Below are 23,801 nucleotides of genomic sequence, written 5' to 3' on the forward strand. Positions count from 1 at the left end.
GGCAATATGGTTAGGAAAAACATTCCAATGAGAGTCATAAGAGAGAGAAAGACACAAAGTCGTCTTTTACTCTTTAACTTATTTTATTTATTTATTTATTTATTTATTTATTTATTTGAGATGGAGTCTTGCTCTGTCACCCAGGCTGGAGGGCAGCGGTGCAATCTCAGCTCACTGCAACCTCCACCTCCTGGGTTCAAGCAATTCTCTTGCCTCAGCCTCCTGAGTAGCTGGGACTACAGGCGCGTGCCACCATGCCCAGCTAATTTTCTGAATTTTTAGTAGAGACAGGGTTTCACCATGTTAGCCAGGATGGTCTCCATCTCCTGATACGCTTAGAACTTTTAAAGTCACTAGTTGTTTAGAGTAAGGGAGCCTCTTTAACATATGTTATCTTTCTCTGTAAAATAAAGGAATTAGAATATAACATATGAGATCCTTTTAATATTTAACATTTTAAGACTCTCTAGATTAAAAATAAACTACACTATTTAAATTATCTGTTGGATGGGATACTGAAGAAAGCAAACATTGAATATATGAGAGAAGAAAATAGTAAATTTTACTTACTCATAAAGCCTTGGCTCTTCAATCATTCCAAGCTGATTTAATAATTTAAATGAAAACGAGCCATCCATCATAGTTTTATCTGGAACAATTATACTGAGAACAAAATAATAGGCTACAAAATAAAAATATAGAATACAACTCACATTATTTTTTAATTTTTGGTTTTGGTACATATTCAGATATATATGTGTATGTATAGATAGATATGTAATCTAGGCTCATATTACATATGCAAATAATATTATTGAGAGGACTCATTTGGTAAATGGGTAATATATTTTACCTTTTGTTTGTCAATTTTTGACTACTCTTAAACATGAGAGATGAAAAAGCCTGCCAGCCAGTAATGCGTATGGTGAAGTATTGAACAAATAGATCCTAAATACTGGCTTGTCTGAAAAACAAAACTTCTCAGAAATTAGGCCAATTAAGCAACTTTTACTTTTCAATAGCAGATCTAAGGTGAATATGGTAAGATTTCTTAATTATCTGATTAATAGTACCAGCTATTGCTTGGCAAACGTAAGTCCTAATTTCACTGGCTGTTCCAGAATGACTGTGAATATATATATAAGGTAAGGTCATAGCAGTTCTTATTCAAATTGCCTTTACTAAACTTTGGTAGAGTATATCTTGCACAGGAAAGGATGCTGAACTCACTTCTATATATTGCCAGGCCTGTACAGGAAATTTTGACTACAGGAGTTATCCCAAGTTTTGTGCATCCCCCTTCTAGAACAGAACGGATTTATAATTGGATTTTCCCCATTTCTGACACAAGAGGTATAAGGAAACACTTCTCACTTTGAAGTTACTTCACGGCCTTAGGCAAAGTACTTTGATTCACCTTGCCCATAAAAATGGGCATTCAGACTTGCTCAGATTATTTCTGACAGCATAGAATATTGAGATGTTACAGATTAAGCCACCCTCCCACTATAAATACATGGAAATGCTAGGTGTACAATCCATGTTTCAATATGCAACCAAGCTCTGAAGAAGGAAGGCGAAGTGTCAGAAAGCAGAAACAAAGAGAAATTAAAGCCAAGGCCAGAAGAACTGAAGCCCTGGACCCCTCTGGGACTTCAGAGCCTGTTGTAGCATGAAGATGGAGGCTGAAGTGTCAACCTCCATGCAGGAACAGGAGAAATGATGCTAAAGGACAAAGCTGAAATGGAGGTCCCTGCACAGAGCCATAAACCTCATAATTGAAATTCCCTGACCCATCATTGAAAGAGGAACTAGGAAAATTCTTCCTATTTTTTCAGTCTGGGTCTTACGTGAAAACATAAATTGTTTCTTGAGATTAAATAAAACTCCAGAAAACATGAAATTTAAGTTTACACTATTTATATGTTGAAAGACCCCCACAAATTTACATTAAAATGCTTCAGGATTGTGGTAATATGGTTCTGAAAAAAGAAAATCTGACTTGCTCTGAAGGGGAACTTTGAAGAAGAGCTGATTTCTGAGAGTTTTTTATATCAAAGATAGACATGAATCTCTATTTTGAAGTAGCACAAATAGGTTTTTTTTTTATTAATTTTTAATCCAGACTTGACAAACCATTGAGACTGGAAAATAACAATATAAAAAAATAAATCAATGAATACATTCAGTCTGATGAAATGATAGATTATCTTCACAGAAAAATTAGATAGAAGATAAATGAAAAAAAGTGTATCTGAAAACAAGAGAAGTCGTATTTTCAATGTGCTGAGCATATAAACTTTCAATATAGAATTCTGTCCTAAACTATCTTTTCATTTCTGACTGAGAGAAGGATAAGGACATTTTCAGGAAAGACAAAAAAAGAAAAAGACTGAGAAAGACTACTATTGAAAAGCTACTACTAGGATATACTTCAGCAAGGAAAACGTTAAACCCAGAAGGAAGGAGTTGAAGGAGGGGATAAGACAAAATGTAGAAAACTGAAATTGGTAAATATAAGGAAGTATTTGATGATACTATTTATAATTAATATGTATTATTAAATGAGAAATGGAAGGAAAACACTACAGGATATAATATTGAAGATAGAAAAGAGGAATAAAGATTCTAAGGCTCTCTGAGGCAACTTGTAGCTGTGACAGAGTCTGATAAAATAGTCTGTGAAGCAAGATCCATATTCATGTATAAATGCATAAAAAGCAAAAAAATAAGTTAGTCGCTGAGAAAATATGATGTCCCAAAAGTTTTACGCATCTAAAAATCACGGCCTTGGAATATCTAAAGCCAACACCTAAACAGAGGAACTGCCCACTAAAATAAAAGTTTTAAATAGATCTCAGATTTTGACACAAGAGATACAATGTCCAAGATATGATCAAAAATTGCCCATAACACCAAGAACAAAGAAAATCACAACATTGTTAAGAAAATTACCTGATGCTAACCCTGAGATAAATTAGATGCTGAGATTATCTGACATTTATTTTAAAGGAGCCATCACAATAATGATTCAAAGTTAACATGTCTCTTGAAAAAATGAGAAAAAATAAAACCTTAGCAAAGAAAAAAGTTGTAAAAGAAAAAATGAAGTTACAGAAACAAAGGTGGCTCCATCGTGCAATGAATAGTGCATTGGACTTCCAAAATTACAGAAACAAAAAATACAATTGCAGATACAAAACTCACATAATATACTCAATAGTGAGTAGAGATAATAAAAGAAGAAATCAGTGAACTTAAGGGCCAATCAATCTTAATGACAGAGAGAAAAAGATGGAGAAAAATAAATGAACAAAGCGTCAGGGAACTGTGGGACTATAATAAAAGATGTAATATTTCTGCTATTAGAGTGTCAGAAAGAGAAGAGAGTGTGGGGCTGTGACATGATGCCTGGAAACTTTCTAAATTTGGTGAAAAAAATAAACACAGATTGAAAAAGCTAAGTGAACCTGAAATATAATAAACCTCATGAAATTCTAACCAAGAGACATCATAATAAAGCTGCAAAAGTAAAAACAAAGAAATAAAAGTCTTGAAAGCAGCCAGAAAGAAATGATGCATTACCTACAGGAGAACACCAGTTTGAATCATAATGGATTTCACATCTGAAAGTCATGGAGGTCAAAAGAAAATATAACATTTTTCAAGTGCTGAAAGAAAATACTGCCAACCTCAAATCTTACATCCAACAAAACTGTCCTTTGAGAATGAAGGGGAAATAGAGACATTGTCAGACAAAGAAACAGTAAAAAACAAATCTCACTAGCAGAATTATCCTTAGAGATAGTCAGAAGTAATTTCTTCATACAGAAAGGAATTAATGAAATAATCATGAATCATTATGAAGAAAGAATGAACAATGAGAAGAGAATAAATATGGGTACATACAATAGGTTATCTTTTTTCTCATTGATTTTGTAAATGTTAAGGAATGAAACAAAAATTTTTACACAATCTAATATTCAAAATCATGATAATTAAAAGTGGGGAATGTAAAGGGGCCTACATGGAAGTGAGGTTTCCACATTTTACTTGAAATGGTTAAATGTTGGAATCATTAAACAGTGATAAATAATGTATGCATATTGTAATTGTTGTAGGCCTCCCCAAATATATCCTTGTCCTAATCCCTGGAACCTACAAGTATGTTATCTTATATACCAAAGGATAATTAAGATTGCAAATAAAATTAGAGTTGCTAACCAGCTGTTCTTAAAATAGTGACATTTTATTGAATTATCTAGGTGGACCCAATGTAATCACAAGGGGCCTTAAAAGAGGAAGAGGAAGACAAAAGAGGAGAATCAGAGAAACAGAGATGTCGTGCAGAAAAAGGGTCAAAATGATATAATATGAAGACTCAGCCCACTAATGTGAATGAAAAGTCCACAGCCAACGAATATGAACAATTTCTAGAGCTGGAAAAGTTAAGAAAGTATATTCTCCCCTGAGCCTCCAGAAAGGAATGCACCTGCTAACACCTTGACTTTAGCACAGTGACATCTGTATTAGACTTCTGGACTACCGAACTTTAAGATAATATATTTGTGTTGTTTGAAGCCACCAAATTTGTGGTAATTTGTTAGTGTAGTTATAGAAAATCAATACACATTTTGACACAAATAATGTGATATAGCTATAAAAAACATATACAAGTGGAAAAGTGGCTTCTAAATTAGAAATGAGAAGAAGCTGGAAAAATTTTTAGGAACCTAATAGGAAAACCTAGATTTCCTTGAATAAATTGTTAGTTTATTCAACTAACTAGAAATGTGCTAGTAAGGACACAGGAGGAAATAAGGAACATGGCAGAGAAAATACACATTGCAAAAAGGCTGTTGGTGAGAAATATGGATGTCTAATGGAATGAATAAGGATGTTAATCTTGCCGTCGTTGAGGACTCAAATGGAAATTAGAAATATATTATTGGAAACTGGTAGAAAAAGAATCCTCACTACATCGTGGCAGGTAGCTTAGTGGAATTATGTACTGCAATTTATGTGGAAAGCAGAAATTGTAAATGAAGAAATTGGAAATTCAACCAAGGGGATTTATAAGACAGGGGTTGAAAGTGTGGCCAGATTTCTCCTTGGTGCTCATCGTGAATTGTGTGAGGAAAGACAGAAATTGAGATGAAACCGTTAAATTAAAAAGAATCCTGACTGCTGATTTGGGAAATCCTCAGCCTAGCAAGTTTACTAAGATACCCATGTTAAGAAATTTATCAATGGGAAATGAAGCTCTAGAGAAAAAGCTGAGGGTGTAGCTGGCACAACCTTTTCCCTCAGAAAGATTTTAAAAATCAGAGCATTTAGTCACACAAAAGGGTCTTTGAAAATATTAAGCACATGACTCACAGATTCCTTTAGCCATCTTGGCAGAGGCCAATAACCAGAGGCAGGATTGTCTAGAAAAAATATGGAGGAGTCTCTTTTTTAATAGAATGACTCTCTGTGACATATACGGAGATCCACCAGGCTTTGGAGAACGTTATAGTGGTATAAATAGTGCCAACTTGGACTAAAAGCAACAGAGTATAAAATGAGAAAAAGTCTTAAGGCCTGGAAAATGTCTACAAACAAGAAACAAGATGAAAAAACTACTCAGATGCAAACATATCCTACCATTTCTACATTTAAAGAAGAAGGGGGTGAAAGAGAGAGAGAAGGACTCTAAGAGACCAACATGCAAAGCCATGAACCCCGGGAGCAGAGCCATGAACCACAGAGAATTATTCCTGGCCTTTAAATCAGATGGAGCTTGCCTGGCTGAATTTAAAAATTGCATGGAGTGTTGACTCTGTTTTTCTTCTACTTTTCTTCTCTTTGAACAAGAATGCATATAACTGGTATCGTATCCCTGTCTCATCACTGTATTTGAGGGGGAGGTAATTTGATTCCTGAGATTCACAGGTTCACAGATGAAGAAAAATTATGTCCAAGTACTTATATCTAGAGCTTTAGCCAAATCTGATTTACATGAATTAGACAACAAGATTTAGAACTTTGTATCTGTTGAGTTTAGAGATTTTTTACTTTAAGTTGATGCTGTAATGACTTGATGATGTCTGAGATCAACCAACAAAATATTACTTTATACCCATAAAAGCAGAATACACATGTATTGCCATTACCCATGAAGCATGAGCCTAAAGAGATCAATGCTTGACTACTAAAATACCTCAGGACGTTGTTAAAAAATTTATACAGAGTTTGATTTCTAGCCATAATAAAATTAATCTAAAGGTCAGTAACAGACAACAGGAAAATTTCTAAACTGTGGAAATTAAACAGCGTGCTTATAAATAACCCATGGTCAAAGAAGAGTTCTCTAAAAAATACATAGAACAGAATAAAAAAGATACAACATATCAAAACACATGAGACACAGCTCAGGCAGTACTGAGAGGAAATTTCACAGACTAAATGATTACATTAGAAATGAAGAAATATCTGAGGCCAATAATTTAAGTTTCTGCCTCAAGAAAATAGAAAAAGAACAAAATAAACCCAAATAGAGTAGAAGAAAATATGTGTGTGTAGAAATATATATATTTATATATATAATATATACAAAAATATATATGTGTGTGTAGAAATATATATAGAGAGAACAAAGCAGAAATTAATGAAATTTAATAACAGAACATGATAGAAAATTAAACAAAAATCTGATTCTTGAATAAAAACCAATAAAATCGATAAACCATTTTGTCTAGCAAGACAGACAAAATAAAAAGAATCAAGACACAAATCACTGTTAGGAATAAAACAAAAGGCATTACCAAAGATAATGCAATCATTAAAAAGATAAATTTTAAAAACCTACTGTTCATAATTCAACACCTTATAAAAAAGGACCAATTCCCCAAAAACCACAAACTACAAAACCTCAACCAAGCTGAAATAGATAATCCAAATAGTCTTAAAATTATTAAATAAATTAAATTTGTAGTAAAAACTTCCTCCCAAAAAAGTCTCCAGACCCAAATGGTTTCACTGGAAAATTCTGCCAAACATTTAAAGAATTAACACAAATCTTGCACAATCTCTTCCAGAACAGACAATAGAGAAGGGAAAACTTGCCCACTTTTTTATGACGTTGTATTATTATAGTAGTACGAATACGCTATTACTGTTATGCCAAAACCAGACAAAGACAATAAGAAAGGAACACTACTAACAAATACCTCTTATGAACTTAGAAAAATTCTCAACAAAATATTAACAAATGAAATTCAACAGTGTATTTAAAAATACGCACTAAGCCCAAGTAGAATTTATTACTGGAATGCAAAGCTTGTTCAACATTCTAGAATCAATTAATGTAGTTCAACATATCAACAAACTAAAGAAAAAAATTATATGATCATATCAATTATGCATAAAAAGCATATGGCAAAATCCAACACATATTTATGAGGTAAAATTCTTGGCAAGTTAGGAATAGAGGGGAACTAACTCAATTTTATAGTGTATCTACAAAAAAAACTATAAGTCACATCACACTTTAATGGCAAAAGATTACATTTTTCTTTTCTCTAAGGCAAAGGTATCTGTGCTTACCACTATTATTCAAAATAGCATTGGAAGTTCTAGCCATGGCAGTAAGTAGATTTAAAAAAATTAAATGCACACAGATTGTAATAGAAGAAATAAAAGCATTCTTATTTGCAGAAAACATAATTGCTTACATAGAAAATTCCAATGAATCTATTGTTTTAACCTAGAAACAATAAATGAATTCAGCAAGTTCCCAGGAAACAAATTCAACACAAAAGATGCGATCTCATTTCTATATACCAACATTGAATGTGGAGATACCAAAATTTAGAAATACATTTTACAATTACTCCCCAAAATGAATATGTGGTATACACACAACAAAAGATGCACAGGATCTGTATGTTGAAACTTGTAAAATGCTGACTGAAGAAATCAAAGAATCAAAGTATATGGAAAGACATATCATATTCATGAATTAGAATATTCAGCATGGTAAAGATATCAGCTCTCCCCAAATTGAAAGATGTGTTTAATGTAATTTCTGTTGAAACCTCAGACAAATTTTTGCAAATATAGACAACGTTATCCTAAAATTTATATTGAAATGTACATACACTAGAAGATCTAAAATAATCATGACAAAGAAGAATAAAGAGGAAATAATCAGTCTACTTGATATTAATGCTTACTATATAGCTACATTAATTAAATGATATATGGTACTAGAAAAAGAAATGAACACATACATAAATGAAAAAATATACATATCAAAATACAGACCCAACACAAATAGGTACAAACATATGTCAATAAACATATCAGTATATATTGATATCTATATTATATATCTCTATCTACAGAGATATATTTTAACCAATTGTTGACAAAGATGCAAAAGCACTTAATTAAAGAGAACCTATCAACAAATGATGCTGGAGCTATAAAAAAACTAAATAGAAATGGATTTCAGATGTAAATGTAACACATAGAACTATTATTTTTAGAAAAAATTATAGGAGAAAACCCTCAGGACCTAGGGCTCAACACAGAGTTCTTAGACTTGACACCTAAAGCGTGATACATACCTAAAATAATGATCAATTACTCCTCATCAAAACTAATCACTTTTTCTCTGCCCATGCTTTTGTGAAACAGATAAAAAGACAAGTTACAAACTGTATGAAAATATTTGTAGATCAAATATTGACAAGGACTAGTTTAGAAATTATATAAAGAATTATCAAAAGTCAACAGCTTAAAAAAAAGCCCAACTGAAAAATGTCCAAAAGACATGAATACACATTTTGCCAAAGATGATAAGTAGAAGAAATAGTCAATATAATCATCCATCAGGGCAAAGAATACTAAAACCACTGAAGCATCACTGTATGCCTGTCAGAATGCGTAAGAATTTTTAAAATAATGACACCACCAAATTCTGAAAAAAATCAGAAAAATTAGATCACTTATATTTTAATTGGGATAATGTAAAGTGGTACAGTCACTCCAAAAAAATGTTAAATTTTTTCAAAGCTAAATGTGCAATTAGTTTCTGTCCCAGCAATAACACTCCTGGGAATTTATGACAGATAAATGAAGACATAGTCACACAAAAACTTATACACTATATTCAAGCAGCTTTATTTGTCATAGCCAAAACCTAAAAACATCCCAGATGCTCTTCAACAGGTGATTGGTTAAACAAATGGTGGTACATCCTGTATCTATGTAAATGTATATGTATATTCCATAAATGGTATCTATATATCCCTATAGATATATATGTAATATATAGTTATATATAATATATAGTAATATAGGTAATATCTATTATACATGACATATAATATCTATGTTATATATGTATATTATATATACATGAGTATAATATCAATATATATTATATATAGATATATAGCTATTATATATAGAAATAGATCTAATATATAGATATCTATAATATATAGATATAGATATATTATATATTAATATATAATATATACATTATTATATATAATTACATATAACATATATTATTAAATATAATATAGATATATAACATATAGATATATGTATTTCTCTATTTATAGATATATAGATATATTATTTCACTCAGCATAGTTCCCTGGAGGTTCATCCCTGTAGCATGTATCAATGATTCACTATACTTTTAGTTGATGAGTAGTATCCCATAGGAGCATATCTCTACCCCTATTGATAGATAGATAGATCGATATGTATTGATATATATATCATATCTCTGGATATATTACTATCGAATACTACTCAGCCACTAAAAGTATAGTGAATCACTGATACATGCTACATGGATGAACCTCCAGGGAACTATGCTGAGTGAAAAAATAAGCCAATTAAAAAGATCACATGCTGGATGATTCTCTTTATATAGCAATCTTGAAATAACAAAGTTCTAGAAATGTGTGAATGGATACCAGGGATTGGAAACCAACAGGCGGGGGGGTGGGGTATGTAGTTATAAAGGCACAACACAAGGATTCCTTGTGGTGATGAACTGTTCAGCAGCTTCATTGTGGTGGTAGATACAGAGCCCTATAAATATGACTATTTTGTATGGAGCCAAATACACATATAGCCACACACACAGGCAAGTGTATAGGAAAATCTGATTAAGATGGGTGCATTGTATCAATGTCAATATCCTGCTACTACTCTATGGCACTGCAAAATGTTTATCATTCAAGGAAACTAAAGTATATACAGTATCTCTGTGTATTATTTCTTACTTCTACATGTAAATCTAAAATTAACTCAATAAAATTTTTAATTTGAAAAATGGACAGCCCCAATTCTGTTTGACAGGACACATCACTAATGTTTGAAGAATAATATATTGAAGTTGGCAGTGACTGTGACTGGAAGACATTAAAAATGACTGACCTAAAATATTTTATGAGAATCTATTTTAAGTACTTATCTCTCAGTAATCAAAATTAATGACAGTAATTCAAAACTTCCTCCATAAGATTCTTCACATAAAAAGGACTCATTTTATTTACAACCACTTCCAGTTTTTCATTTCCAAACAGAATAATTTTGCTTTCTTTAATACTTCCTTATAAATCTAATTTTTATTATATTTCTATGAGATTCTCTTCTTCTACAAGTTTTCTCCTCTTATCTAACTCTAAATGTATTATGAGGATTACTATTTTCTTGTCCTTTTTTATATTTATATGTTAATAATCTAGTTTTATTAATAATGGGTGTTCAGACTGTATATATATATATATAGATAGATAGATAGATAGATAGATAGATATCATAGGCTCCTTAATATGTTACATGCCAAAATAACTCTACAGGTGAAAAGGGCAATATGCAAATTTAGGATGAAGGAATGCAACCTTGATTATTTCTTTGGGAAAATATTACCCAAGCGTCTCTCCATTTTATCTAAAAAAAGATCAAGTCCTTAGTTGAATTTGTCCCACTGGCTATAGCAAATTTTAAATTTGCCTGAAAGAACATGATGGAATTTGAGTGGGTGCAAAGAACACTTTGAATCAAATGTAGATTAGTGCAAAAAAAAAACTAAAAATTTGTTTATTTGTTAAAATTGTTAATAACTTACTACAGAATGGATATGTGCCACTTGTATCCAAAAACGCAGTGGTCCTAAGAGGTCTTCCTTCCATCCTTTCTTTTAAAACATCTTTAAATAGCTTGGCTTGATAACCTGAGATTTGAGAAATAGAACATTAGAAATTGGATTTCCATCAAATAACAAAAATGTCAAATCACTAAAGTAACTAAAAGATCAGTGCGTATAATCATCATAATGATCATCATGGATTTTGATAACTTAAAAAGCATTTTTTCAAATAATGTAGCATTCCATTTATTTTAATTACAATAACAACTCTTAAATTCAGGATTCGCAAATAAATCTGCTCCCTGAAAATCTTATCAGAGCTTAGCATACTCCATCCGTATGGCTATAGTCCATTTGTAGAAGTTTTACTGTTATAAATTCAGAATTTTACCTGTAATTCTTTCTAATAAATTCAGCAGAGTAAATTGACTACATAAAACTTAAACATACAATACAGCTCCATGAGTATAGCTCCCTAATTCTCCAATATGTATAATACATACAGATATGGCATGCATGTGTATACATTATATATATTATATATATGTAGTATAGGTATACTTTACATGTACTGTATGTTGTGCATATAATACACATATTTCAGATACATATGTGCACATATAAAATATTTATTATATATAATATATTGATATATTGATAAAAATTACTTATAAAATAAACTTTATATTAATATATATTTCATATGCCTCATGTATTTCTTTGTTCCCACATTGCTACCTCCAAATTTGAGATTTGAATATGGTAGAAAGAATAGTAAATTAAGAATTCAGAGGTTTTACTCAAGTTCTAACTTATGCCTTTATGTAATTTATATATTCACTCTGGGTTACAATTTCTCATTACATGGAAGAAGGATGGGGCCAGAAAAGCAATCCACAACAGGAGGTCTGAAGAAAACTAATCCCACATGATGTCTTATAGCCAGAAAGGTCTATGAGAAAAATCAAATTGGCAATGCCTGAACAGTGCATACCCCTCCTAGGATGTTCTCAGTGTGTGCTGATCCTGCTTCAGCATTTGGTTTAATTTAGCCTTTGTAATCACTACCTTGAACCCCTTTGGCTTTGGAAACATCTCTGGGGAATTCTGCCATGATACTGACCAGATGTTTACATGCTCATGGCATGCTTGGATCTGGTGCTCTTTTTGAAAAACCCTGAGCAAACAGCCTCTGAAATTCTTTCCAGTTCCAATATTATATTTTTATGTGGATTTTTTTCTCTATAATTTCCTATTGGCAGGTTTTAGTTATCAGAAGTAGCAGCACTTAACTGCTCTTAGCAGGTTTATCCATTTAGAAGGTGTGAACCATGTTTCATGTCTACTTGGTGATAGCAAATGAGAAGCTAACCATGGCTCACACCTCTTCACTTGTTCCTAAAACCTCAAAAAAAAAAAAACAAAAAACCTCAGTGTTGCCAAGACTGTGCAAGTTTCTTTATTTAAGTGAAAATATAGTTGGATGATAGTTAGATATTTTTGTACATCAGGAACAAGGATCATTATAAAGCCATCTAATCTGCCCACTACACTGAACATAAAAAGGCAGTTGATCATGTTCTTCTCTTTAAATATATTAAAAATGTTTAGTAGGAAATGAAATATTTACTCTGTACCACATCTCTACAGATGATTTTTCCATAAAATGGTCATGTATTAACAAGTAAACAGAGTGCACAGTTTAGCTTCCAGCAGAAAATACTAATGATTATGTTATTCATATTCAATAAGAATGATAGTAACTATAATAATCTCTCTTACCCAGCCGAGGACATGATTTTTCCTTAAAACAGTCACAGTCCACACATAAGCTAGTCTTGTAATCTTTGTATGAACGACAAGGAAATGAAATAAAATTGCAGTTTGTTTCTAAAGATGCCATGAACAAGTGAACTGCTCTCTGGTGGTTGCATTTAATGAATTGAATTCCTTAAGGGTTAAAAAAAAAACAAAGAACTGTAGATGTATTAAGCCATGTTCAAGTACATTTAAAAACAAAGTAAAGATGAAGTTTTGCTAAATACTATGTACCTTATGAATATTACTGACTATAATAAACAGTTTTATGTCAAACCACTAAACAAATAGTACCAATGAAAACTTAAATTTAGTGCGTCTTTTGCATGAGATTTATAATAAATTTTTAAAGTAATAATTAACACAGCAAAAATGTTTCATTTCAGTGTTTCACAAGCTCTACACAGTGCTACTATACTTAATAACTAGTGTACACATCTTTTCCTTCTAATCCTGCACTCCTAACATTTCCACCTAATGACAAAGATGACCATGAAACCAGCTGACCTTAAAACTTTATTACCTTCCTTTTCTTTTCCAACCGCTTTTCCAACCTTGCACATCCTCCTCCTTTTCACCAAACTTCTTTAGCTACAGTGGCCTTTGGTCACGTGTTATTTGACCAGTTGCCGTTGTGGACCTAAGAACATTTCTTGCAATGGCTCTGATGTGAGCCAAATTCCAGACCTGGGGAAGTTGCTCAGCTATCTTTATGTACAGAACAATCAAGTGTCAAGAGTTTTTAAAATTGTCTTTGTACAGTAATATGGTGATGGTTAAGATTAAATCCTGAGATCAAAGTTGTATTATATGATACTTGAGCTACATGTGCTTCCTCAATGACTTATGACTTCTCCTAATGTTTAAAATGATGAAATAAAATTATTAAAAATATAATATAAGAGGTCTCATCCATGACCTAATGGATGTCTACTGGTAACCTTTATGAACTAAGCATGGTCAAATTAAACCATTGTTAACCAATAACTCTCCTGAGTCATGGGCAATGATGATGAAATCAAAACACTGCCTACAGATTAAGAGGGGAAAAGTAAGTTATTTTCTTTCATCATTTCGAATATTATGTAATTCATTCAAAAATACTGTCAGTATACCTGAGAAAATTGATTTAGGACAGCCAGGTTGTTTATTTCCTCCATTTGGATAAAAATCTATATGTCCCAAGGGCTCTTGAATGCCTAAACCTGAGAAGAAAGGCACCCAAGAATCACAACATGTATATAATCAGGTGAGTATCTTGCATAAAACAAAATAGCCTATAAAATCCATTGGAAGTTACTCTTTAAATATTAGAATTGAAAATAAGTGCTGTTTTTATGAAGATAAGTTTTTCTTCTATAATTCCTTCATGAAAAGTATATTTCATTAATTTAATATATTTGCCAGTCAGCAGTTTACTATCAGTCAGTCACAGTTTTTTGTGGTATGACCGCATAAGTGAAAAAAGAAATAGAGAGGGCAGCCAAGATGGCTGAATAGGAAGAGCTCCGGTCTTCAGCTCCCAGTGTGAGTGATGCAGAAGGCGGGTGATATCAGCATTTCCATCTGAGGTACCGGGTTCATCTCACTAGGGAGTGCCAGACAGTGGGCGCAGGAAAGTGGGTGCAGCGCACCGTGTGCAAGCCGAAGCAGGGTGAGGCATTGCCTTACTCGGGAAGCACAAGGGATCAGGGAGTTCCCTTTCCTAGTCAAAGAAAGGGTGACAGATGGCACCTGGAAAATCGGGTCACTCCCACCCTAATACTGTGCTTCTGCGATGGGCTTAAAAAACGGCCCACCAGGAGATTATATTCTGCACATGGCTCGGAGGGTCCTACGCCCACGGAGTCTCACTAATGGCTAGCACAGCAGTCTGAGATCAAACTGCAAGGTGGCAGCAAGGCTAGGGGAGGGGTGCCTGCAATTGCCCAGCAAGCAGCTGGGAAGCTTGAAGTGGGTGGAGCCTACCACAGCTCAAGGAGGCCTGCCTGCCTCTGTAGGCTCCACCTCTGGGGGCAGGGCACAGATAAACAAAAAGACAGCAGTAACCTCTGCAGACTTAAATGTCCCTGTCTGACAGCTTTGAAGAGAGCAGTGGTTCTTCCAGCATGCAGCTGGAGATCTGAGAACGGGCAGACTGTCTCCTCAAATGGGTCCCTGACCCCTGACCTCCAAGCAGCCTAACTGGGAGGCACCCCCCAGTAGGGGCAGACAGACACCTCACACAGCCGGGTACTCCTCTGAGACAAAACTTCCAGAGGAATGATCAGACAGCAGCATTCGCAGTTCACAAAAATCCACTGTTCTGCAGCCACCACTGCTGATACCCAGGCAAACAGAGTCTGGAGTGGACCTCTAGCAAACTCCAACAGACCTGCAGCTGAGGGTCCTGTCTGTTAGAAGGAAAACTAACAAACAGAAAGGACATCCACACCAAAAACCCATCTGTACATCACCATCATCAAAGACCAAAAGTAGATGAAACCACAAAAATGGGGAAAAAACAGAGCAGAAAAACTGGAAACTCTAAAAAGCAGAGCACCTCTCCTCCTCCAAAGGAACGCAGTTCCTCACCAACAATGGAACAAAGCTGGCCGGAGAATGACTTTGACGAGCTGAGAGAAGAAGGCTTCAGACGATCAAATTACTCTGAACTATGGGAGGACATTCAAACCAAAGGCAAAGAAGTTGAAAACTTTGAAAAAAATTTAGATGAATGTATAACTAGAATAACCAATACAGGGAAGTGCTTAAAGGAGCTAATGGAGCTGAAAGCCAAGGCTCGAGAACTACGTGAAGAATGCAGAAGACTCAGGGGCCGATGCGATCAACTGGAAGAAAGGGTATCAGTGATGGAAGATGAAATGAATGAAATGAAGCAAGAAGGGAAGTTTAGAGAAAAAAGAATAAAAAGAAATCAACAAAGCCTCCAAGAAATATGGGACTATGTGAAAAGACCAAATCTACATCTGATTGGTGTACCTGAAAGTGATGGGGAGAATGGAACCAAGTTGGAAAACACTCTGCAAGATATTATCCAGGAGGACTTCCCCAATCTAGCAAGGCAGGCCAACATTCAGATTCAAGAAATACAGAGAACACCACAAAGATACTCCTCGAGAAGAGCAACTCCAAGACACACAATTGTCAGATTCACCAAAGTTGAAATGAAGGAAAAAATGTTAAGGGCAGCCAGAGAGAAAGGTCGGGTTACCCACAAAGGGAAGCCCATCAGACTAACAGCGGATCTCTCGGCAGAAACTCTACAAGCCAGGGGAGAGTGGGGGCCGATATTCAACATTCTGAAAGAAAAGAATTTTCAACCCAGAATTTCATATCCAGCCAAACTAAGCTTCATAACTGAAGGAGAAGTAAAATACTTTACAGACAAGCAAATGCTGAGAGATTTTTGTCACCACCAGGCATGCCCTAAAAGAGCTCGTGAAGGAAGCACTAAACATGGAAAGGAACAACCGGTACCAACCACTGCAAAATCATGCCAAATTGTAAAGACCATTGAGGCTAGGAAGAAACTGCATCAACTAACAAGCAAAATAACCAGCTAACATAATGACAGGATCAAATTCACACATAACAATATTAACTTTAAATGTAAATGGACTAAATGCTCCAATTAAAAGACACAGACTGGCAAATTGGATAAAGAGTCAAGACCCATCAGTGTGCTGTATTCACGAAACCCATCTCAAGTGCAGAGACACACATAGGCTCAAAATAAAAGGATGGAGGAAGATCTACCAAGCAAATGGAAAACAAAAAAAGGCAGGGGTTGCAATCCTAGTCTCTGATAAAACAGACTTTAAACCAACAAAGATCAAAAGAGACAAAGAAGGCCATTACATAATGGTAAAGGGATCAATTCAACAAGAAGAGCTAACTATCCTAAATGTATATCCACCCAATAAGGAGCATCCAGATTCATAAAGCAAGTCCTGAGTGACCTAAAAAGAGACTTAGACTCCCACACATTAATAATGGGAGACTTTAACACCCCACTGTCAACATTAGACAGATCAACGAGACAGAAAGTTAACAAGGATACCCAGGAATTGAACTCAGCTCTGCACCAAGTGGACCTAATAGACATCTACAGAACTCTCCACCCCAAATCAACAGAATATACATTTTTTTCAGCACCACACCACACCTATTCCAAAATTGACCACATAGTTGGAAGTAAATCTCTCCTCAGCAAATGTAAAAGAACAGAAATTATAACAAACTGTCTCTCAGACCACAGTGCAATCAAACTAGAACTCAGGATTAAGAAAATCACTCAAAACCATTCAACTACATGGAAACTGAACAATCTGCTCCTGAATGACTACTGGGTACATAACGAAATGAAGGCAGAAATAAAGATGTTGTTTGAAACCAATGAGAACAAAGACACAACATACCAGAATCCCTGGGACACATTCAAAGCAGTGTGTAGAGGGAAATTTATAGCACTAAATGCCCACTAGAGAAAGCAGGAAAGATCCAAAATTGACACCCTAACATCACAATTAAAAGAACTAGAAAAGCAACAGCAAACACATTCAAAAGCTAGCAGAAGGCAAGAAATAACTAAAATCAGAGCAGAACTGAAGGAAATAGAGACACAAAAAACCCTTCAAAAAATTAATGAATCCAGGAGCTGGTTTTCTGAAAGGATCAACAAAACTGATAGACCGCTAGCAAGACTAATAAAGAAGAAAAGAGAGAAGAATCAAATAGATGCAATAAAAAATGAAAAAGGGGATATCACCACCCATCCCACAGAAATACAAACTACCATCAGAGAATACTACAAACACCTCGACACAAATAAACTAGAAAATCTAGAAGAAATGGATAAATTCCTCAACACATACACCCTCCCAAGACTAAACAAAGAAGAAGTTGAATCTCTGAATAAACCAATAACAGGCTCTGAAGTTGTGGCAATAATCAATAGCTTACCAACCAAAAAGAGTCCAGGATCAGATGGATTCACAGCCGAATTCTACCAGAAGTACAAGGAGGAACCGGTACCATTCCTTCTGAAACTATTCCAATCAATAGAAAAAGAGGGAATCCTCCCTAACTCATTTTATGAGGCCAGCATCATACTGATACCAAAACCGGGCAGAGACACAACCAAAAAAGAGAATTTTAGACCAATATCCTTGATGAACATTGATGCAAAAATCCTCAATAAAATACTGGCAAACCGAATCCAGCAGCACATCAAGAAGCTTATCCACCATGACCAAGTGGGTTTCATCCCTGGCATGCAAGGCTGGTTCAATATACGCAAATCAATAAATGTAATCCAGCATATAAACAGAACCAAAGACAAAAACCACATGATTATCTCAACAGATGCAGAAAAGTTTTTTGAAAAAATTCAACAACCTTCATACTAAAAACTCTCAATAAATTAGGTATTGATGGGACGTATCTCAAAATAATAAGAGCTATCTATGATAAGCCCACAGCCAATATCATACTGAATGGGCAAAAACTGGAAGCATTCCCTTTGAAAACTGGCACAAGACAGGGATGCCCTCTCTCACCACTCCTATTCAACATAGTGTTGGAAGTTCTGGCCAGGGCAATTAGGCAGGAGAAGGAAATAAAGGGTATTCAGTTAGGAAAAGAGAAAGTCAAATTGTCCCTGTTTGCAGATGACATGATTGTATATCTAGAAAACCCCATTTTCTCAGCCCAAAATCTCCTTAAGCTGATAAGCAACTTCAGCAAAGTCTCAGGATACAAAATCAATGTACAAAAATCACAAGCATTCTTATACACCAATAACAGACAAACAGAGAGCCAAATCATGAGTGAACTCCCATTCACAATTGCTTCAAAGAGAATAAAATACCTAGGAATCCAACTTACAAGGGACATGAAGGACCTCTTCAAGAAGAACTACAAACCACTGCTCAATGAAATAAAAGAGGATACAAAGAAATGGAAGAACATTCCATGCTCATGGGTAGGAAGAATCAATATCGTGAAAATGGCCATACTGCCCAAGGTAATTTATAGATTCAATGCCATCCCCATCAAGCTACCAATGACTTTCTTCACAGAATTGGAAAAAACTACTTTAAAGTTCATATGGAACCAAAAAAGAGCCCGCATCACCAAGTCAATCCTAAGCCAAAAGAACAAAGCTGGAGGCATCACCCTACCTGACTTCAAACTATACTACAAGGCTACAGTAACCAAAACAGCATGGTACTGGTACCAAAACAGAGATATAGATCAATGGAACAGAACAGAGCCCTCAGAAATACTGCCGCATATCTACAACTATCTGATCTTTGACAAACCTGAGAAAAACAAGCAATGGGGAAAGGATTCCCTATTTAATAAATGATGCTGGGAAAACTGGCTAGCCATATGTAGAAAGCTGAAACTGGATCCCTTCCTTACACCTTATACAAAAATTAATTCAAGACGGATTAAAGACTTAAACATTAGACCTAAAACCATAAAAACCCTAGAAGAAAACCTAGGCAATACCATTCAGGACATAGGCATGGGCAAGGACTTCATGTCTAAAACACCAAAAGCAATGGCAACAAAAGCCAAAATTGACAAATGTGATATAATTAAACTAAAGAGCTTCTGCACAGCAAAAGAAACTACCATCAGAGTGAACAGGCAACCTACAAAATGGGAGAAAATTTTCACAACCTACTCATCTGACAAAGGGCTAATATCCAGAATCTACAATGAACTCAAACAAATTTACAAGAAAAAAACAAACAACCCCATCAAAAAATGGGCGAAGGACATGAACAGACACTTCTCAAAAGAAGACACCTATGCAGCCAAAAAACACATGAAAAAATGCTCACCATCACTGGCCATCAGAGAAATGCAAATCAAAACCACAATGAGATACCATCTCACACCAGTTAGAATGGCAATCATTAAAAAGTCAGGAAACAACAGGTGCTGGAGAGGATGTGGAGAAATAGGAACACTTTTACACTGTTGGTGGGACTGTAAACTAGTTCAACCATTGTGGAAGTCAGTGTGGCGATTCCTCAGGTACCTAGAACTAGAAATAGCATTTGACCCAGCAATCCCATTACTGGGTATATACCCAAAGGACTATAAATCATGCTGCTTAAAGACACATGCACACGTATGTTTATTGCGGCACTATTCACAATAGCAAAGACTTGGAACCAACCCAAATGTCCAACAATGATAGACTGGATTAAGAAAATATGGCACATATACACCATGAAATACTATGCAGCCATAAAAAATGATGAGTTCATGTCCTTTGTAGGGACATGGATGAAATTGGAAATCATCATTCTCGGTAAACTATCGCAAGAACAAAAAACCAAACACCGCATATTCTCACTCATAGGTGGGAATTGAACAATGAGAACACATGGACACAAGAAGGGGAACATCACACTCTGGGGACTGTTGTGGGGTGGGGGAAGGGGGGAGGGATAGCACTAGGAGATATACCTAATGCTAAATGATCAGTTAATGGGTGCAGCACACCAGCATGGCACATGTATACATATGTAACTAACCTGCACATTGTGCACATGTACCCTAAAACTTAAAGTATAATAATAATAAAATAAAAAAAAAGAAAAAAGAAATAGAGCAAAATTCCTTGCAGTCAAAAATACTTTATAGTGGAAGGAAACCATAATAAACAAGTAAATACAGAGTATGTGAAATAATAATAAGTGCTATGGAGAACAGTTAAGTAGAACAAGAGGACAGGAAGGGTCTAGTGAGGGTGGTAGTTGCATGTTTAAGTTATTTGGTTTAGGAATTTGCCACTTGAAGAAGTTGGAGTGGAGCACAAATGTGAAGGATGTGAGGCGGTGACCCCAGTGGATATTTGTGTGAATACGCTCGGCGAAGAAGCCAGCGTGGCTGAAGTCTAATGTGTAAGAGGGAGCTTCGGAGCAAAGGAAGCCAAGTCCTACAGATCCTTTTCGATCAGTGTGATGATTTGCTTTCACTTTTGGTCATAATTTCTAAGACCTGCTGGTGCTGGATTCACTAACTGGAAAAAATCTAACAACTAAGCTGCCTTGGCTGGAGCAGTTTGAGTCAGAGTGACATGAAACACATAGCTTTGATTCAAGGATTTATGTAGCCCTGTAGATCATTGGACCACTGGTGAATGTACAGATTCTGAGCCCATTACCAGCATATAACTCAGAGAAGCCTTAACAATGAAAAGGGCTAGCAAGCTCAGAATACTCAGGACTGTGATTTGATACAAAATTGTGTTGCTAAATAAGATAACAATGCTTTAATCTGGGGCACAAAAGATTTCCTACAACACAGTGAACTCATGAAAGACATCAGTAATAGATTTAGCATAAAACAAAGATAAATAGATGGTTCTGACAGTAAGGGTTTAGATGCTGCAACTTGACTTAGTTCTAGGATGTAACAGAACCTCTAATGAGTTGTTAGTAGCACATGAGAACACTGGGCATGTACACTGAGGCTGGAGAGGGGGGAGAAGAGCACTATTTAATGGGTAAGGAAAGACAAAGGACAATGTAGATGACTTCATGACAGGTCCCTAGAATTCAGGAAAGCATATATATGACTTGATTGGGACAATGGCAAGGGTATGCTAGCCAGTCTGTCTTAAAATCCCATCATCTTCTTAGCCTGTGAAATTTACGCAAGGAAGGGCATGCTTCCTAAATAAGACCAAAAAGTTTTTAAAACAAGAAAAAAATTTAACAGTGTCAGAGATTTGTGAAATTTCCTCATATATGAACTCGACATGGAGTTCCAAGACTAGGGGTTTCCAGTTTGGAACTGTCATTTTCTCCAATCTGCCACTGAAGGAGATTCAAACCAACAGGACTGCTTAGGAATCAGGGGGTATAAAAGAAATTTGTCATTAACTTAGAAGCAGCCCTTGATTCAGGCATGTCATTTCCCTTTTATCAGATGCGGTAGGGGGCAGCTTGGTCTGCTTAGATCATTCATTCTCTCGGTTTCAAGAAGGGTGGGGAGAGCAGCTATGACTTTTTAATTTTCCTTTTATTGTAAAATATAAGACACACGCAGAAAAAGAACATTAAACATAAATCTATAGGCTAATTAATTATTATAAAGCAAACAGCCATGGGGCTACCACACTAATGTAAAGAAATAGCACCTAGGAGCTCCCAGTGTGCCCTTACCCAGCCACAAGTGTCTCTCTGTCCCCTAATCGCTAACCCATCATTTTTTTTAAATAAAATCATCTGTTGTTTATTTTATTTTATTTTATTTTATTTTATTTTATTTTATTTTTTCGAAATGGAGTCTGGCTCTGTCGCGCAGGCTGGAGTGCAATGGCATGATCTCCGCTCGCTGTGATCTCTGCCTACCGGGTTTAAGCAATTCTCCTGCCTCAGCCTCCCAAGTAGCTGGGACTAAAGGTGCATGCCACCATGCCCAGCTAATTTTTGGTATTTTTAGCAGAGATGGGCTTTCACCATGCCAGCCAGGCTGGTCTCGAACTCCTGACCTCGTGATTCCCCGCCTCGGCCTCCCAAAGTGCTCGGATTACAGGCGTGAGCCACCGCACCCGGCCTGTTTTCATTCTTTATCTTCTAAGGATGACTCCCAAAACCCTATAGTTTAGATTTCCCCTTTGTGAAAAAATATATGAACTTACTCATATTTTATGTAGGCTTTTGTTTCTGGCTTTTTAGATTATTAGTATGTTTGTGCTATTAATCCACATTGTCAGGTGTAAAAACAGTCATTTATTGTCATATAGTATTTCATTGTATGAACATATCACAACTTATTTTTCCATTCTCCTATTGTGGTACATTTGTATTGTTTCCTATTTGAGGCTAATGTGTTCAAACTATGAACATTTTGAACACATATATTAATGCATATGTGAAGGTACATCTGTTGGTTATATACCTAGGAGTGGAATTGTTATAGATTATGAGTATCTTTGATTTTAATAAATAATGCTGAATAGTTGTAGCATATCTTTGCCAATAAATGGTCTTGTCAAGCTTTTGAATTTTAAGCATGTGGCTTCTTATTTGGGTTTTAATTTATATTTTTTTCTTACTAACTTTAAAAACTTTTTATATGTTTATTGCCTATTCAGAATGTATCCTTCATAATGTCCTGACTTTTTCTTAACTAGGTTATCTTTGTCTTTATTACTGACTGATAGTAGGTCTTTATCTCTTTTACTGCTTTTTTTTATGGCTTGCTGTTCACATTCTTAAAGTATTTATAACATTCTCAATTTTTATATAATCTGACATTTTAATCTTTTCATTTGGGTTAGAAATTTTTGTGTACTTTGGGAAAATATTATTCATTATCCCAGTGTTATGAAGGCTTTAAAAATAATAGCTCATAAACCATTTATTTTCCTTTCACATTTATGCATACCACAAGGAAATAATTTTTGTGTTTTACATGAGTTCAAGGTTTTTTTCATCTTCAGAATCCAGTTGACTGAAACAGAACCAGGTAATTACTGATACTAGCTGTGTCTTCTCTTTTTGTTCTGTTTTTTCTCTCCAAGAATTTATTTTTAGAAGAGATGTATGAAGTTCAAGCATTCTATGTTCCTTTCATTATATGGAAAGAAGGCAAAAGTGGGCCGGGCGCGGTGGCTCAAGTCTGTAATCCCAGCACTTTGGGAGGCCGAGGCGGGCGGATCACAAGGTCAGGAGATCCAGACCGTCCTGGCTAACACGGTGAAACCCCGTCTCTACTAAAAATACAAAAAATTAGCCAGGCCTGGTGGTGGGCGCCTGTAGTCCCAGCTACTCGGGAGACTGAGGCA

The 23,801-nt window shown here is 35.2% G+C and overlaps 1 protein-coding gene across 11 annotated transcripts in view; it reads right to left on the reverse strand.

Moving 5' to 3' along the window:
- LIPI (lipase I) overlaps nucleotides 1–23,801 on the reverse strand; it is a 112,268-nt gene that overhangs the window by 48,367 nt on the left and 40,100 nt on the right. For 6 of the 11 annotated variants that reach the window (XM_055105345.2, XM_003819184.6, XM_055105350.2 and 3 more), the window contains 4 exons: nucleotides 14,095–14,184; nucleotides 12,944–13,111; nucleotides 11,141–11,245; nucleotides 571–682 (listed from right to left, as the gene is read on the reverse strand). In XM_055105345.2, the coding sequence (XP_054961320.1) occupies nucleotides 571–682; nucleotides 11,141–11,245; nucleotides 12,944–13,111; nucleotides 14,095–14,184 (475 nt within the window). The remainder of the gene's footprint in view (nucleotides 1–570; nucleotides 683–11,140; nucleotides 11,246–12,943; nucleotides 13,112–14,094; nucleotides 14,185–23,801) is intronic. The other 5 variants (XM_055105352.2, XM_055105351.2, XM_055105347.2 and 2 more) reach the window with 1 other exon arrangement.

This window comes from Pan paniscus, chromosome 22 (genome assembly GCF_029289425.2).
Source record: "Pan paniscus chromosome 22, NHGRI_mPanPan1-v2.0_pri, whole genome shotgun sequence".
In the NCBI taxonomy this organism is placed as follows: domain Eukaryota; kingdom Metazoa; phylum Chordata; class Mammalia; order Primates; family Hominidae; genus Pan; species Pan paniscus.